The 14,380-nt window shown below is 55.6% G+C and overlaps 6 protein-coding genes across 6 annotated transcripts; 1 reads left to right on the top strand and 5 right to left on the bottom strand.

Moving 5' to 3' along the window:
* Nucleotides 1-361: 361 nt before the first annotated feature.
* On the top strand, nucleotides 362-2,175 carry CGGC5_v012345 (Transcriptional regulatory protein moc3; the record flags this gene model as incomplete). Its single annotated transcript, XM_032029771.1, has 3 exons — nucleotides 362-1,057; nucleotides 1,111-2,013; nucleotides 2,065-2,175. 3 exons carry the CDS (start codon nucleotides 362-364, stop codon nucleotides 2,173-2,175), a joined length of 1,710 nt encoding a protein of 569 aa, XP_031890585.1.
* Nucleotides 2,176-2,810: 635 nt separating this feature from the next.
* Nucleotides 2,811-3,239, bottom strand: CGGC5_v012344 (uncharacterized protein; the record flags this gene model as incomplete). Its single annotated transcript, XM_032029772.1, has 1 exon — nucleotides 2,811-3,239. The coding sequence occupies one exon, from the start codon at nucleotides 3,237-3,239 to the stop codon at nucleotides 2,811-2,813; it is 429 nt and encodes a 142-aa protein (XP_031890586.1).
* A 1,229-nt stretch (nucleotides 3,240-4,468) lies between these two features.
* CGGC5_v012343 (uncharacterized protein) lies at nucleotides 4,469-6,589 on the bottom strand (the record flags this gene model as incomplete). Its single annotated transcript, XM_032029773.1, has 1 exon — nucleotides 4,469-6,589. One exon carries the CDS (start codon nucleotides 6,587-6,589, stop codon nucleotides 4,469-4,471), a length of 2,121 nt encoding a protein of 706 aa, XP_031890587.1.
* Nucleotides 6,590-11,399: 4,810 nt separating this feature from the next.
* On the bottom strand, nucleotides 11,400-11,702 carry CGGC5_v012342 (uncharacterized protein; the record flags this gene model as incomplete). The annotated part of the gene is made up of 1 exon (XM_032029774.1): nucleotides 11,400-11,702. One exon carries the CDS (start codon nucleotides 11,700-11,702, stop codon nucleotides 11,400-11,402), a length of 303 nt encoding a protein of 100 aa, XP_031890588.1.
* Nucleotides 11,703-12,864: 1,162 nt separating this feature from the next.
* Nucleotides 12,865-13,898, bottom strand: rad1 (DNA damage checkpoint control protein rad1; the record flags this gene model as incomplete). The annotated part of the gene is made up of 2 exons (XM_032029775.1): nucleotides 12,865-13,667; nucleotides 13,721-13,898. The coding sequence occupies 2 exons, from the start codon at nucleotides 13,896-13,898 to the stop codon at nucleotides 12,865-12,867; spliced, it is 981 nt and encodes a 326-aa protein (XP_031890589.1).
* Nucleotides 13,899-14,018: 120 nt separating this feature from the next.
* CGGC5_v012340 (uncharacterized protein) lies at nucleotides 14,019-14,373 on the bottom strand (the record flags this gene model as incomplete). The annotated part of the gene is made up of 3 exons (XM_032029776.1): nucleotides 14,019-14,064; nucleotides 14,122-14,176; nucleotides 14,235-14,373. 3 exons carry the CDS (start codon nucleotides 14,371-14,373, stop codon nucleotides 14,019-14,021), a joined length of 240 nt encoding a protein of 79 aa, XP_031890590.1.
* Nucleotides 14,374-14,380: the final 7 nt, after the last annotated feature.

Below are 14,380 nucleotides of genomic sequence, written 5' to 3'. Positions count from 1 at the left end.
TGCGTCGAATAGGCGCTGTTGAGTTTCGCAGGCGTCCCATCGGTGATCCAGCCCTTCCGTCGTTCTGTTGCCAACCAGGCATTGGGCTGCTAATCAACCAGCCCTGTACCGCGGATTCCCACAATTTTGCCTGCAGTTCGTCGCTATGACATAGTGGTGTTCTTCTTTTCCCTCCCGCTTGATCTACCGGCCCTCGCCTTTTGGTCTAACCCGAAAGGTTGACCTCGGAACCTGTGTTTTTGGGACGTCGGAACCAAAACTTGTGAAAAAGAGCTCGGCCCCTCATACCCTCCGGAGTCAGTTCGTACGATCTGTTGAACAACGACACCGCTCTCAACATACCAAACACACTACTGCAACAATGGTAAACACCGGCAAGCCATCTGGTGGCTGCAAGCTTTGCAGGGCCAGGAGGATCAAGTGTGATGAAGGCAAGCCATTCTGCATGCGGTGCAAAAAGTCCAGGCGTCAGTGTCCTGGCTACCGCGATCCTTTCGAGGCCAATATCCGCGATGAGACCGAGGCGACGATTAAGAGATTCAAGAAGTCGAGGGGTGAAGACAGCTCAGAGGACGAAGGCAAGGGCCCATCACCAGTCTGCAACAAGCAGTGCTTGACATCGGTGGCTGGGCCAAAATACAAGACGTTCGACTACTCGAACCCGGCTGCGTTTCCGTTCCGCGCAGACGATGACTCGACCGAAGACGACGAAGACATTCCTGTGTCCCTATTTGACTCTCTCGACGAACAGGCCTCTTGCTACTTCCTATCAGAGTTCATCATTGTACCCTATACGCCCACTGCCAGGGGCTATTACCGTTTCCTTCCTCGGTTCTTGAGTCAACCGAACGTCTCCAAATGTCTCTCGCAAGCTTACAAAGCCGTGTCCTTGGCGGCTCTGGCGAGTCGACGAACCGTCAACGCAAGCTCTGCCTTATTTCACGCTCAGAACCACTATATGAGAGCTGTGAGGGCTGTCAACAAAGCCATCATGGACCCTGAGGAAGTGAAGAACGACCAAACACTTGGAGCAGTTCTCATGTTGGCGTTTTACGAGGTAAGCGCGTCGGATTGATATTTGAGGTGTTAAGAGGACTAACAAATAGATAGATTCTGACCGCATCTCGGAATTCCATTGCGGAGTACACCAACCACATGAAGGGAGCAGCCATTATTGTGAAACTCAGGGGACAGAAAGGACTCGAGACACCCGAAGGCGAGGAGATGTTCGCCATCACCAGAAACCAGTGCCTGTCAATTCACTGCCTGCCAAATTCACCAGAGGTAGCCGAGTTTACTTGGCTGCTTCACCACGAATGTCGCGGACGTATGCAACACGCCATCGCCAGCATGGATATTCAGAGCAGTCAAATCAGGCAGGACGTCGACAGAATCCTGGGTGCTGGGGACCGCAAGCCCGAGACGATTCAAAAGGTGCTTGACGCTCTCAAACGTGCCCAGGCGCTCGAGGCCAAGTTCCGCAAGCTTAACAATGACCCGAGCCCGCAATGGAAGGTTGATACTGTCGACTGGGTCATGGATCGGCAAGACAACGAACTCGATACGGCACCATCATTCAATGGACCGATTTACGGCTTCTTCAATCTTCCGCTAGCCATCTTGCACGTTGCCACGTGGTGTTGCCATCTAATGTTGACAACCACCATCTTGCGTTGTATGGCCTGGCTGGTCGCACCTGACGACTACCGCATGGGAGAGGAGTATGAAGAGCTGAAGAGTTCGGCGATCTTGCGAATCGATGACACCATCGCCTCGGCACCCTTCTTCTGCAAGTGGAACGGCTACGGAGTCGTCGTGGCACAGTTTCCTTGCGGACAAAACACCAAGCCAGATGATCCGCTGAAGGGAGCCGCTGGGCTCATGATTCTCTGGCCATTGGTCACGGCTTACACCAGCGACTTTGCGACCCCGAGGCAGAAGCGGTTCTTGAGGGGCCGGCTCAAATATCTCGCTGACGTTGCTGGTATCAAGCAAGCGAATGTCTTCCTCAATGTGAGTTTGTCCAGCACAGGCAGACAGCGTACTCCTGCTAACAAGTGGTAGATGCAGATGGAAGATGTGTCTTCGCCATCCAAGGAAATTGAGCGCGACCGTAGGCAAGGCGTTCAGCCCACTTCGGATGGTCTAGAAAGCCTGCGAGCGTTTCCGTTTTAAAGCATCTCTCTCACCGAGCGTGTCCATCTTTCACATTTTCATGGGACAAATCCGGTTTTTACACTCGGCGATCGGCGACTGAGCTTGGCATCAGCAGCAACACTCTCTTTTCACTTCTTGTACAGACGATTTTATTTCACACGCGTTACGACATGGCGGGCATGGGGCATGGGGTGCATCGGAGGAGGTCCTCTGGAGGAGTCTTCTTCTGTGGTGTTGGGGGCAGGCGGAAAAGCTTGAAGCTCCAATGGGAGAATGTGGGTTTTGTTTACCTGGGTTTCTTCTTTTCCAGCCGGTTTATCATTTAGCGGGGTTTCTTCATTTTCTTGGACTGTCCAGACTTTCCTTCTCTTCACTGTTGATATATCGTTCCATGCCCTGGTTTCTGTTCCCGTTTCCAAACGGTCCTTCTAGACAGTTGTTGGCACGACTTGACGAATTCTGCATGGCTTGGGTTTTTGAGAATAGCACGATGAGACGACTTTAGGGGAATACAGACGAACTTCTTTCCTCAAAGACATCCCTGATACTATCGCATGACGCCTATCCCAGTGATCTGTCTTGATGCAGTGCAAACAAACCAACCCAACACGAAGAGAAAATCCAACATCTGACACTCTCGGCTAGAACCAACCTCACCTCCCGCGCCGTCCGACGCCGATCCTATCCTCCCTCGTGCGGGCCCCACGGCCCCCGTCTCCCGGCGTCGGCGTCGTCTGCATCACAGCCGCACCCCGGCCCGGCTGTCCCAGCCGCTGCACCGGCGCCTGCTGCTGCTGCGCCCTCATCATCTCGCTCTGCCGCCTGAGCAGCTCGGCCTGGTGCGCCTCGTACTCTGCGTACTCCTCGGCCGAGATGTCCGGGTCGTACGGCTGCTGCTGGCGCTGCGGCGACGATGATGGTAGTTGTTGCTGCTGTTGGAGGATGCGTTGCTGCTGTTGCTGCTGCTGCGCCTGGATCAGGGCCTGGCGCTCGCGGAGCATGGCCTCGCGCGCGCGGCGGTCTTCGTAGGCTGCGATGTCCTCGGCGGTGATGGAGAGGGTCGTTGCGGGGCGGCGGAGCATCTTGGTCTAGGTTGGGGGTTGGGTTGGGTGAGTGAGGTGAGGTGAGGTGAGGTGAAGCAGGGGGCTGAGAGGTGAGTTTGTGTTGGTTGTGTCTTGCTAGGCAACACGAGACAATATGGTGTGATGCGCGCGGCGAGGTTTGGGGGTTTGGTTCCAACGTGATCCGATACTCGTGACGCAGCAGCCTAGTGAAATGCAACTCGGCGATGAAAAATACAGTGGCGGCGATGTGAGGAGCAGTGTGCTCTCTTGGGTTTCCGTCGGATTAGGCAGTTGCTCAAGGTGCAGCTGGGTGAGTTTACACCTTTAGCCAGTGGACCCGCAAAGTCGTCCTTGCAAGGGGTTCTTTTTCTCTCTCTGCGAAGAAGCGGCGCGGGAATATGCGAGAAAGATGCCTGAGCCTGCGAGAGATAGGGCGAAGCGGCGTGGGGTCGTGGTGAAGAAAAGTGTATGCGTCAACGGGGGGGCGGAGCGCGGAGAGCTGACGATGCAGTTGGTTGTCGTTGGTCGTGTTGTTGATTTTTTGCTCAGTTGTCGCTTTTTTGGCGCGTCGGCGGCGGCGAGAAAAACACCGCTGGAAATTCAGCGACAACGGGTCACCCAACCCCCGGTCCATTTCAGCCTGCCCCGTCCATCAATGTGCCCTAGCGACTAGCATGCGGGTCTTGCCGGGGCGATCCGCGGTGGGGGGCCGGCACCGGGGGGGCTCAAGTGCTCGCTCACGCGGGCGAGGGGGCTGCCGGCGGCTGTGGCCAATTGGGGGCTGTTGGAGCGGGACAGTGTTGGCCGTACTGTATCATTATGTTGGGTGAAAGCAGCAGCAACAGCAGCAGGCAGCGAGCAGGCAGCTCAGCCGTAAGAGAAATCCATCATGGCTGCTACCCTCGGATTGTACCGCCTTGTGATCAGCGGGTTCAACCAGACTTTTGTGTGTCAATGTGATTGCCACCGAAACTACTTTGGTCTCGATGGTCGCTGGGTTTCTCTTTATGATTGTTTGTCATGTGGCTAAGTGAAGGAAGAGAAATCCAGCGACCATCGAGACCAAAGTAGTTTCGGTGGCAATCACATTGACACACAAGAGAGAATTCACATAACCAGAGAGGATTCATATTATGCATTGTTTTCATTTAGATTCGTTCTACCCTGTAAATGATTGTCCCTTTCCCTTTCATGCCCATGAACCTCGTTCCGTCGTAAATTTGTATGATATCGTGTGCCTCCCGTTCTCAGTACACCCCCGTAGCGTAGACGTGCTCCGCCTCCCATCGCAGGAAATCGCCCAGGTCGTGCCCGAGGTTGTACCCCATCGGCACCACCTCCGCCTCCCCGTCCGTGCCCCTCACCATGACGAGGTCCATCATCGGGCTGGGCGGCAGGCTCTCGATGCTCTCGCGGTTGTACCGCTTGGGGTGGCCCTCCATCGTCCACCGCCGGATGTTGCACCCCTTGGTGAGGAACTTGGACGCGTCGAACTTGCCCTCGTTCCAGAACCCGCTCGGGTGCTCAAACTCCACCGGGATCGGCAGGTTGATGTCCGTCGAGACCGACGACATGGGCGAGTACTCGGACGCCGTCGTGCTGGCGCTGACGCTGGCGGGGCTGGCTAGTGCCGCTGCGGCGGCGGCGGAGGAGATGAGCAGGCCGTGGTGGTCGAAGCCGAACTCCTCGAACCAGTCGACCAGGTCCGCCGTCTCTTCGGCCTCCGACCGCTGCGAAAAGTCCGACGGGTCCGAGAAGAGGTCGCCCGCGCCGCCGAGGATGGCCATCTGGAATGCGGTCCAGTCCAGGGTGTCGTCCGGGTCGATCTTCATGCCCTGGACGACGTCGGACTTGGGGAAGCGGATCTGTCCGTGGCGGAGGTTGGGGTGGTTGAGTGTGTAGTTTGTCGACTGGAGGAAGACGAAGTCGTCCTCGTCGACGGGGGCGAACGTGCGCGTCGCCTGTTTCTGCGTTCTGTCTGAATATGTCGTAGTGTCCGGTGTCGTGATGATGACCTCCGGTATCGTGGCTAGCTGTGGTGCCTGCGGCCGGGGCGCGAACCTCAGCGGGTTCTTCGCCGGCGGAGGGGGAGGGGCGGCCATGTCGTCAATCTCCGCGGTGTCTCTGGTCGTGGAATCTCTGGCGGGCGCGGCGACGGGCTTCTTTCGCCGCGGGGACTTCTCCTTCACCGAGAAGCGCCGTCGCACAGCTGGGTCGAGGGGCTTAGAATGTGACACGGTGTCGCTGGATGTAACCACCATGCCAACACCTGCCGCTCCTATCCGGCGGGGCAGGTCTTGGAGATGGAAAGGCTCGACGGGTGTCTCACTGCCGTCCGTGTCGACTGTCCTTGCGGTGTCGCTCGAGATGCGAGCCTGAGTCTCCCGGCCGGCCCTCAAGGCTTGAAGGTGGTCTGGTGAGAGGAGCTCGTTGACCTCCATCTTGCGGAAGAACTGGCCGCTGAGGATGTCGACGACTTCCTCTCCGAGCTGCCATCGAGCGTTCTTCTTGGACCGTGACTTTGATCGCTTAACCTTCTTTGACTTCTTCCTGCGGGGTCTGGATGTTGATGAACCTGAAACATTGCGGACTGGAGGGGGAAGGGGAGGAGTGCTGTTCGCAATGGCATGAGGTTTCGTTGACCACATGAGAGGCGAGTCCATGTTGGTGATGGTAGGAGATGATGGACGCCTCGTCTCTGAGGTGTTGAAAGACGAGACGGCGACCTTGGCTTCTTCAATGGCTGTCCCTACGGCCTTGAATGCCTCGTCTGTTTCTCGGATGAGGTCTTGAACATTTAGTGACCAGTCATCCGGGCTGTTGTCCGTTCGTGACGCTGAGCTGGCAGGGGTTCCTTTCAGCGCAGGTTGTTCTCGCGAGGTCCTAGGCTTGGTGTCCTGTTGTGTTTGTAAAGGAGCGATGCAAAGATGTCTTCGGTCCGCGAGACGTTTTGGTGCCGAAGAACGAGACGCTCGAGGCGGCGGCCGCGGCGGACAAAGGACGGCATCTCTGCTGTTCGTCGAGGCTGTATCTGTATGACTCTGGGAGCTGCACAAAGAGCTGGAGGACGAGCTGGGTGAAGGCTCAGGCAAGGGAACAGCTTCGGTCGAGGTCCTCTTGATGCTTTGTGTCCTTCGTACGAGGGTGTCCTCCCTCGATGGCCTGCGGGCCTTGGCGTTGGATGGACGTCTGGCCGGCGCCCATGAGTTTGACTTTTGTTGTTGTTGCTGCTTACGTCGGGACTTGAAGATGAAGAGGTCCTCGCTCGCGGCCGAGTCCTCCGAGTGGCGACGTTCCTCCTCGGCGTCGACCGCCTGTGAGCGGCGAGGCGAGATGAACCTCCGGATGCTGAAGCTCGACCGAGACATCCTGATGGGGAGTTTGGGCGTACAAAGGGGATCATGCAGCTGGTCGGGACAGACAGTATGGTTCTATATCGACTGGTACATTGGCATATATGAGGACACGAAGGGGTGAGGGGGGCGCTGTCTCTTTGGGGGCCTTTAGCGAGTGACGTGACAGAGAGCAAGACCCATCAACCCAAGGGAAAGAAACAGGACAAAGAGAAAAGAGGGATGGAGGTCATCCGCAGGCAAGGGCAAAGGCCGCGAGGGTTGGCTGTATGTATGTTGTTCTCGATCTGCAAGTACATAGTATCACAAATAAAAGCAAGCGAGCCGGGGGCCATGTTGGGCCAGCTGATATGTATGGTTCTGCCTGCCTGCCTGGCTGTCGTCCGTACGGGTACAGTGTATGTCGAGCGAGCGCAGGCAAGTTGGGAGCGTTATCCGGAGGTCCATGGCAGACAAGATGCAGGGTGGTAGTGGAAGTGGTCGATGGGAATGGTGCGGTGCGAGCTGCGGCGGTGCAAGAAGCCAATGCGATCCCTGTCTGGTCGTGCAGGCAAACTGCGAGAGGGCGGAGGCTTGTAGGGTTCGTGTGTCTTGCCCATCGGCCTGGGGTGGAGGTGGTTGACTCTTCCCGGCTCCTCTCGTTATTTTTGTCCCGCTTATTGGCTGTCTCTGCCGGCAGGTTGCTATTACTGGCCCATTATGTATGCCTCTGCAATGGACATTTTTCTCGAGGAGGGGGGGCGGGAGACTCTCGTCGGGGGTGGTTTTCATGGTTTCCTTGCTGGCTGGCTGGCTCGTGGTGGTGGGCGGCGGGCGACGACGGCCCAGGGGGGGTGACATTGCATGCGTTCATCGCCGGCTCTCCCAGGCGTGAGAGATGTGATCGTTACAAAGATATGAATTCCAGATAGACTGCTTTGCTGTTAAGTTTGGAATACCTCGCCGCCGCTCTGCCGTCGTTTCCATGGTTCTTGCGGCCCCCCGCCCCGGCTCACAGAGCCAGCCAGCCCATCGTGCAGTCAGCCTTATGGAGGAGGAGGGGTTGCGTTGCTTGACGCGCCGTCGTAGCTGTCCAGCAATATGGAACATCGCGGCCGACGTAGAGTGACGGATCAGCTCAGGATCATCCGCCCGTCGCAATTGGAGGCGTATGTCGCACCGCGAAGAGAGACCTTCGGTCACCTGCAGGCCTGAGAGAGATGCGACTCGAGGACTTCCTCGCTGTACGACGACGCAGGCGGCGACGTGCAGTGATGGGCGACCAGTGGGATTCCCATCCGGTCCGGCTCCCTGGCAAGGACTCGCTAGCTTTTGCCCACAAGTTCAACTTGCGAAAGTAGAAGCAGGGGAGAGAAAGACTGTCGACTGGTAGAGCCTGACAATGGACGCGGCTTGCGCCCAGCAAGGTACAGCATTCACCCAAGAGTGGCCCCAACGGTGACAGGACAAGGGAGCCATGGGGATCAGACAGCGCCCTTGCTGCGTCTATGCAGCGACTGACGATGCCACAATGTTGAAAAGGGACATGCTAGCACCAACACAGCAGATGCAAACGACTGACTGACAGACTGCTGACGGACATTTCTGAAATGACAGATTGACACGTCCAACTGCCGAGAGTTATCATCATCCAAGGGTTCAGCACTTGCTGGGCCTGCGGTAGAGACAGCAGCGGCGGCAGGTTACCTGCAATCTGTCAATAGCAAGGCGATTGATTGTTCCCGGATCAACATGCACGTAACGTAGTCCTGCTGGGCAGCCAAGCTACAGGGGGGTTGAGATACCACCTTGCTGAGGTCTTCCACGCTTCCTACCAAGAAGGGCTTTAACAGCAACAGGCAGACAGACAAACCCAGACGTGCTAGTGTCATTCAATCAATTTGTTGCCGGGACTGCTTGTCGATACGGAGCAAAGCAGATCATTGCAGAGCCTCTAGGACCGAATGAGGGGTTGGACGCGAACCGGGGCGATGATGACTGGGCAGGCGCGGGTCGGAAGCAAGAAGAAAAAGAAAAGATACTTGGAAGAAAAAAGAGTCCGCGGCGGCCGCATTTCTCATGCGCCTTCCCGGTGACGCGATCTGGGATTTTGACAAAAAGCCCATGGGTGGTAGTGGCAGAGGGGACGGGGGCCTGTTTCATACCCAAGCAATTCCAAGAAGATGCTTTCCCAGCGGAATAATCCAAGGTGCAAGTCGGTCCGGCAAGGTGTCGACAACAGACTCGGCCAGACAGGCTAGAGCGAAAAGAGGATATCGACGGGACCTGGGATTTGAGAAAGACGTGGGAAGACGGGGCGGTCGACTGCTTCCCCGGCCGTCGGCCGTAAGCAAGACACGGCGAACCCACGAACCCTGGACCGACGACCTATGCCCGGTGACGTTGACGATGGACTGTTGTTGGTTCCATTGGCTGGGATGAGCCGGTGAAGAAGCAAAGGAACTCGTGTTGAAAAGTGAAGTGCGCCGCCCCCATTCAGCAGTTGGCTGTGTTGTGGTTGTGGTGTGGCTCAGGAAACATGCAGAGGTTGGGTCAACCTGCTCTCCTCGAGTTGCGAATAAGTTGACCTGACTGACTGAGTGACTGCCTGCCTGCCATAACCCCCCCACTGTGCCCCAACGGCGCCCTCTTTGCCTCTCCAGCTGACCTCTGCTCTGCCCCGTCACTGAGTCGAGAAGGTTCCTGGCCCTTGCAGGAACCGTCTTTGTGCCCTGGAGCTAGCGCGCGGGGTTCGGGGGCCAGTGGGTGGTGGTTCCTGACAAGGTGCCCGTCGATTCTGATGAATGAGCCTCGATCAGGTAGGTATAGAGGCGATAGAGAGGAGGAACAATCACTCAATCCAACCCAACCCGTTCCAACCAACCGCGATTCTAGAATTACCGACAAAGAAACAATCTCGGTCACTTTGCTTTTTTCTTCAACGCAAACTCTTCAAACCCACACATTTTGCCCATTCCAACCCCGATCGCCACGGCCGTCCCTCACCCCGCCTGATCAACACCCCATCGAGCCCGCAACTTCCTTCATCCTAACCACCTTACTCTGTGCTGTTCTTCTGCGTGGTATGCTAAAATTGCTGATAATTCACGAGCTGCTCGCGTTTCCGTATCTTTGCAAAGTGCAGCAAGGCGCCTGAGTCGGCCCTCCGTCATATGCCCAGAACGCCGTTCTATTTCAGACCTCTCGAATGGAACATCGGCGGCCAACCCCTGCCGCCATCAACACCCCTGCCGCTGTTGCTGCCGCTGCCGCCGTCGCCGCCGCCGCACATGGGCAACAGGGGGGGCCGTCAGCTCTCCATCTAAATACCTGGGCCTTTTGCCCTAGAATACCACCAGAATCTATATACCCAACTCCCCAAGAGAAACCTTAACCCCAATAAGGATGACAGGCATGGGAATGACAAGCAGGGGACGAGGACATAAACTTGGTCGAAGCTGAACTGAAAGTCCGTCCGTCCGTGAGAACGAGGTGATATCCGTACAGCCAAAAAAACCAATTAGACATAGACAGCCTGCTGCTCCTCTCTTGCTCACCGCAGTAATCAACACCCATGTCCCACGTGCCCCACGGTTCGCATTGAGGACTGAGACAGGCACAGTTGAATGCGTGCCGTCGATCCAGCTCTCTCCCATCTCCCAGTATTTGCTTTTTCGGCCGGTTGGCCCCCTCATGTTAAATGCCTGTCTCGGTGGTTTCGTAAGCCCCGTACGGATAGACGGTAGACTTGTTCTGTTTATCGGTGCCATACGGACGTAAGAAAAGGACTCCACCTTGGCAAACACGCGATCCTCACGACACTTTCGAGACATTTTGAGGTTTCCCGATCTGGCCGAGAAAGGTCCGCCTGCAGGTACAAAAAATCGTATCGAAAATTATACGAATTATATACGTCCGTTAGTTTCCACCCAATCATTGCCAGTCAACCCAGTAAGCCTGATAGGCCAGCCCAATGTGAGAGATGCAGAAGATGGAACAAGGTCGCCGTGCGTGGCTAGCAGATGGCTACTGACTCCTTCATCGGTGCCGTACGGATTCGTTTACAGTAAACTCAGGAAAGAAAATACTGATTAGACCGATATGCACATTAGAAAGAAATCTCATGAAACAAGTTTGGCACATAGGAACCGGGGAGCGAATCCGTCGGCCCCTTGTGGAGAGACCTTCTGCATCTTGACCATATTACCACAAGATCTGGATATATCCCGGCGCTTGCCCGTGCTGATTGTTCTCTTAATACTATCCTTGCCGCAAAGTCATCAGGCTTATATGAAATTCAAGTAAAAATGGCTGCGACTGCCTCACGCCGGCTTAAGCGCTCGCTTGGATGTAAGCACGGGAAGACACCGTAACATCGGCAAGTTCGTTTAACAATTATGGTATTCTCATCTCTATACGGCCGGGCAAAATGCTACTCTAAAGTTGCAATTCTCATCCTCCTCGCTCCAAATCCCAAGCCAACGGGTCATTTCCCCTGGCCATGTCTAATCGGGTAGTGATAGAAATATCTCTCTTCCTCAAGAGATCTGCCCCTCTTCCCCTTTTGCCAGTAATTCCGGCATATTTTCCCATCTCTAAACGCCACTAAAAATGAAGAACCGATCGCGCCTCGTCAAGTGACAAGGGTAGCAAGCGCCTGGTGATGACTGCATAAAATAACCGCGGCGATAATATTGGTGGTCTCTTTGAATAGAAGTTTTTTTGGTTGCTGATTATCTTTTTGATGTTTTTTTCGTCCGAGTGGACTGCAGAGTTGAACTCTTCCGGGTATCGTTGTGTGTGGTATTAAGTGGTATCGATGATTGGATGTGATTTTGTGTCTCTCTTACAAGATCTCGCTGTTAACGCGGATCTCGTGGTTCGTCGTCGTCTTGATGTAAGACTTGGCGGCGTGCCTCGGGACGTAGGGCGTCTTCTTGACGGGCTCGTCGACCATGAGGCGCTCCTGCTCCTCGGGGGCGCCGTTGGAGAAGAGCGAGGAGAGGGAGGAGCTGCGGCTGGTCCTTTTTGAGGTGAAGCTGGCGAAGGAGGAGACGGAGTCGCGAGAGCTGGAGCTGCGGTGGCCCTTCTTGAAGGCACCGCCGAACCAGCTGCTGCGCTTGCTAGTGCGGCTCTTGGGGGAAAACATCTTGATTTTTGGGGGTGGTGTTCGACGGGGGTTGTCGGAAGTAGGGAAGTTGTTGGTTGCTTGGTTGAAAGCTGAAGAGTGGCTGTTGAAAGCTGGTGATTGTTGTTGTTGAAGCTGATGATGAGAGTGAAAGTCCGGTTGCAGAAGGGCGGGTGAGACCTTGGATTTATAAGACAAGAGAGTCGAAGAAGATCTCGACGGTTGACATACCAAGACACGCGAGAGTGAGTCGAACTGCGGGTTGCCGATTGAACGACAAACGGACACGCAATCAAAGGAAAGAGGGGAAAAAACTCTAATCCACTCAGGTGGAATGTTCAAAAGTCGACAATACGATTGGGAAGGAAAAGTGGTCTAGTCAGGGCCGGCTTCACGATGGCTACGTCCGCAAGAGGGAAGACGTGACCGCGGCTTTCCGCAAACAGACGACAGCAAATATCCTGCCCAACTGCAGCCTGTGAGGAGAAGAGGACAGCCACGCACTGCGGCACTGCCAGACGGCGTGAGCATTCCGGTCGGATGGCCCGCAGTGTCCAGTCAAAAAACTCTTCTGACCGAGACATCAACAATGTCCGTTCAACGCCTCGCCAACGCCCTTGCCGTTTGCGAACAAGACTTCTTCGCTCTCTCTTCCCTCTCATCACCTCCGATTCGCTCGCCCACTGAGTAGGCGACCCAAGCCTTTGGGTCTCCGCCCATTTGGGGCTTGGGCTGGTGGCCGTGGTGGGCTGTGGAATGCTGCTCTTGGAATGGCCTCCCACTAGACGCCAGACACGTCACTTTCCCGCGTTGAGGCCTCGATGGGCAAATTCCTACGGCGATGATAAATCGGACGGGTAAACAAGCGTGTATACTGACAGGAGCCTGGGCCACTTGGTCCGCGGGCCAGAGCTGTCATTCCCGTGGAGGCGTCCTGCGGACCCAAAGCCAAGTTCTTCGAGGAAAGGTTAGCTACATGTTATTCGCTCTAAACTCGGGAATGGGGAGCACGGGTCATTGTTGGGCTCGACGGATGCGGAAGGGCAAAGCCATATCGTGTTAGCTAATCATGGACATAGTCAGATGGAATAGCCCGTCTACGGCCATCGGGACATCCACCGATCGGAATAACCTTGCCTCGCTTGCGCTTTTCCCCGTAGGACTATGGCCCCCGCGAAGCTGATTAGGCGTCCAAGCTTTCATCCTCCTCATCCTCGTCGTCGTCGTGAGAGATGTACGGCACAAACCGGAAGTCCAGGAAGCTGATCCCATTCTCCTGCTCGACCATGAACTGGAGACTCAAAACCCCCTGATCATCGCCCCTGAAGCTGACCTTGCTTGCGATGCGCATCGCCTCGGTGGAATACTTGATCAGATCGAATTTGTAAGACTGCGACCATGCCTCGTGGATCGAAAAAGTCTCCAGTAGCTCGCGTCCTTTGGCGAAGGTCACGCTGGAGCTGCCCATATCGCCGGCGCCGGAAAGGGTTAAGTATGGCGAAGCCCTCGAGGCTGCAATGGTAAGGCGGTTAGGTCCGGTGGGGGCCAGCTCGGCCAGCGCGTCGAGCAGATAGCGCGCCAGCATAATAATCTTGAAAGAAAGGTTGTCCCGATCGAAGGGAATCTCCTCTGGGATTTCCGGCAGATATGTCGTGAGGCTTGCCGTGGTCTTGACGCCCCCTTCCTCAATCACGATGTCAAATTGACCGCCCTCTTCTTTGTATATCAAGCTGCAAGTGCCGCCGATTCCCAGAGCCTGGTTACTAAACGCATCTGGACGGTAATTGCGGATGTTGCTGTGATATGAGTCTTGTTCCGCCCTTTGTGTGCGGGTCGCAACATCGACGGCACCAAAGATTTGCAGAGTGTCGAGCAGGGCAGGCAGCGCAATTTGAAAGTTGGGTAAGTTCGGTTGCGAGCTATCGGCACCGTCACCAAGGTTGAGGGAGTACGTGGTGAAGAGCTTCTTGTCGAGGAACGCAGTACCTAGGTTGCGTCAGCTACGAGGTGTTCAAATACCCCGTCGACGCTTATCATACCTTGCAAGACCCTCGAAAGGTCGGCCGCAAATCTGATACCGTCCTCCTGTAGCTGGACATGGACTTTGTTGGTGAAATTGATAGTCTTGAGTAGTTGGTAGAGAGGTTTCGTCGAGGACGCTACAGCCCGAAAGATGGGCTCGGGCTGTGCTCCGGCCTGTGATAACGCGCTCGACATTGTGTGTAAAACTTGCAGGTGGAATCACCCGAATTGTGGAGGCAGTTGGTATGGAAGGTCTTTCTTGGTTGTTTCTAAAGTACAAGGCCGCTGCCGAATTGAAATGACTCTTGGGGTATCTTAGACGTAAACTCCGACCGCGCAGAACATGTACACCGTTCCGAATCTGTGCAAGCGTTGTCAGCAAAAAAAATCACGGCGAGGCATAGGCAGAAACACCCACGCAATGGCAGCAGAAGCAGGAACGCCCAGGGCCGGGATGTTGGTGAGGGATCGGTCTGTTTGGCAAGTTAGAACAATTTTCTAGGTTCCTGGTAGGAACGGGAGACTTCTTACTCAGAGCGAAGAAACCGGTGATCGAGATACCCGCGAGGAGGAGCAGGAAGGCAATGAAGAATTGCGAGTCCTTGGCAACGGCGGGATGGAACGGCGTGCTAGCAGCAGCTTGCCAGATCTCGGGCAGGGAGGAGTCCATCTGCTAG

The sequence above is a fragment of the Colletotrichum fructicola genome, assembly GCF_000319635.2.
Source record: "Colletotrichum fructicola Nara gc5 chromosome Unknown KSG_Nara_v1_contig07, whole genome shotgun sequence".
Lineage (NCBI taxonomy): Eukaryota > Fungi > Ascomycota > Sordariomycetes > Glomerellales > Glomerellaceae > Colletotrichum > Colletotrichum fructicola.
Note: the sequence above shows the minus strand (reverse complement) of the source record. Positions and strands in the feature narration are given on the sequence as shown.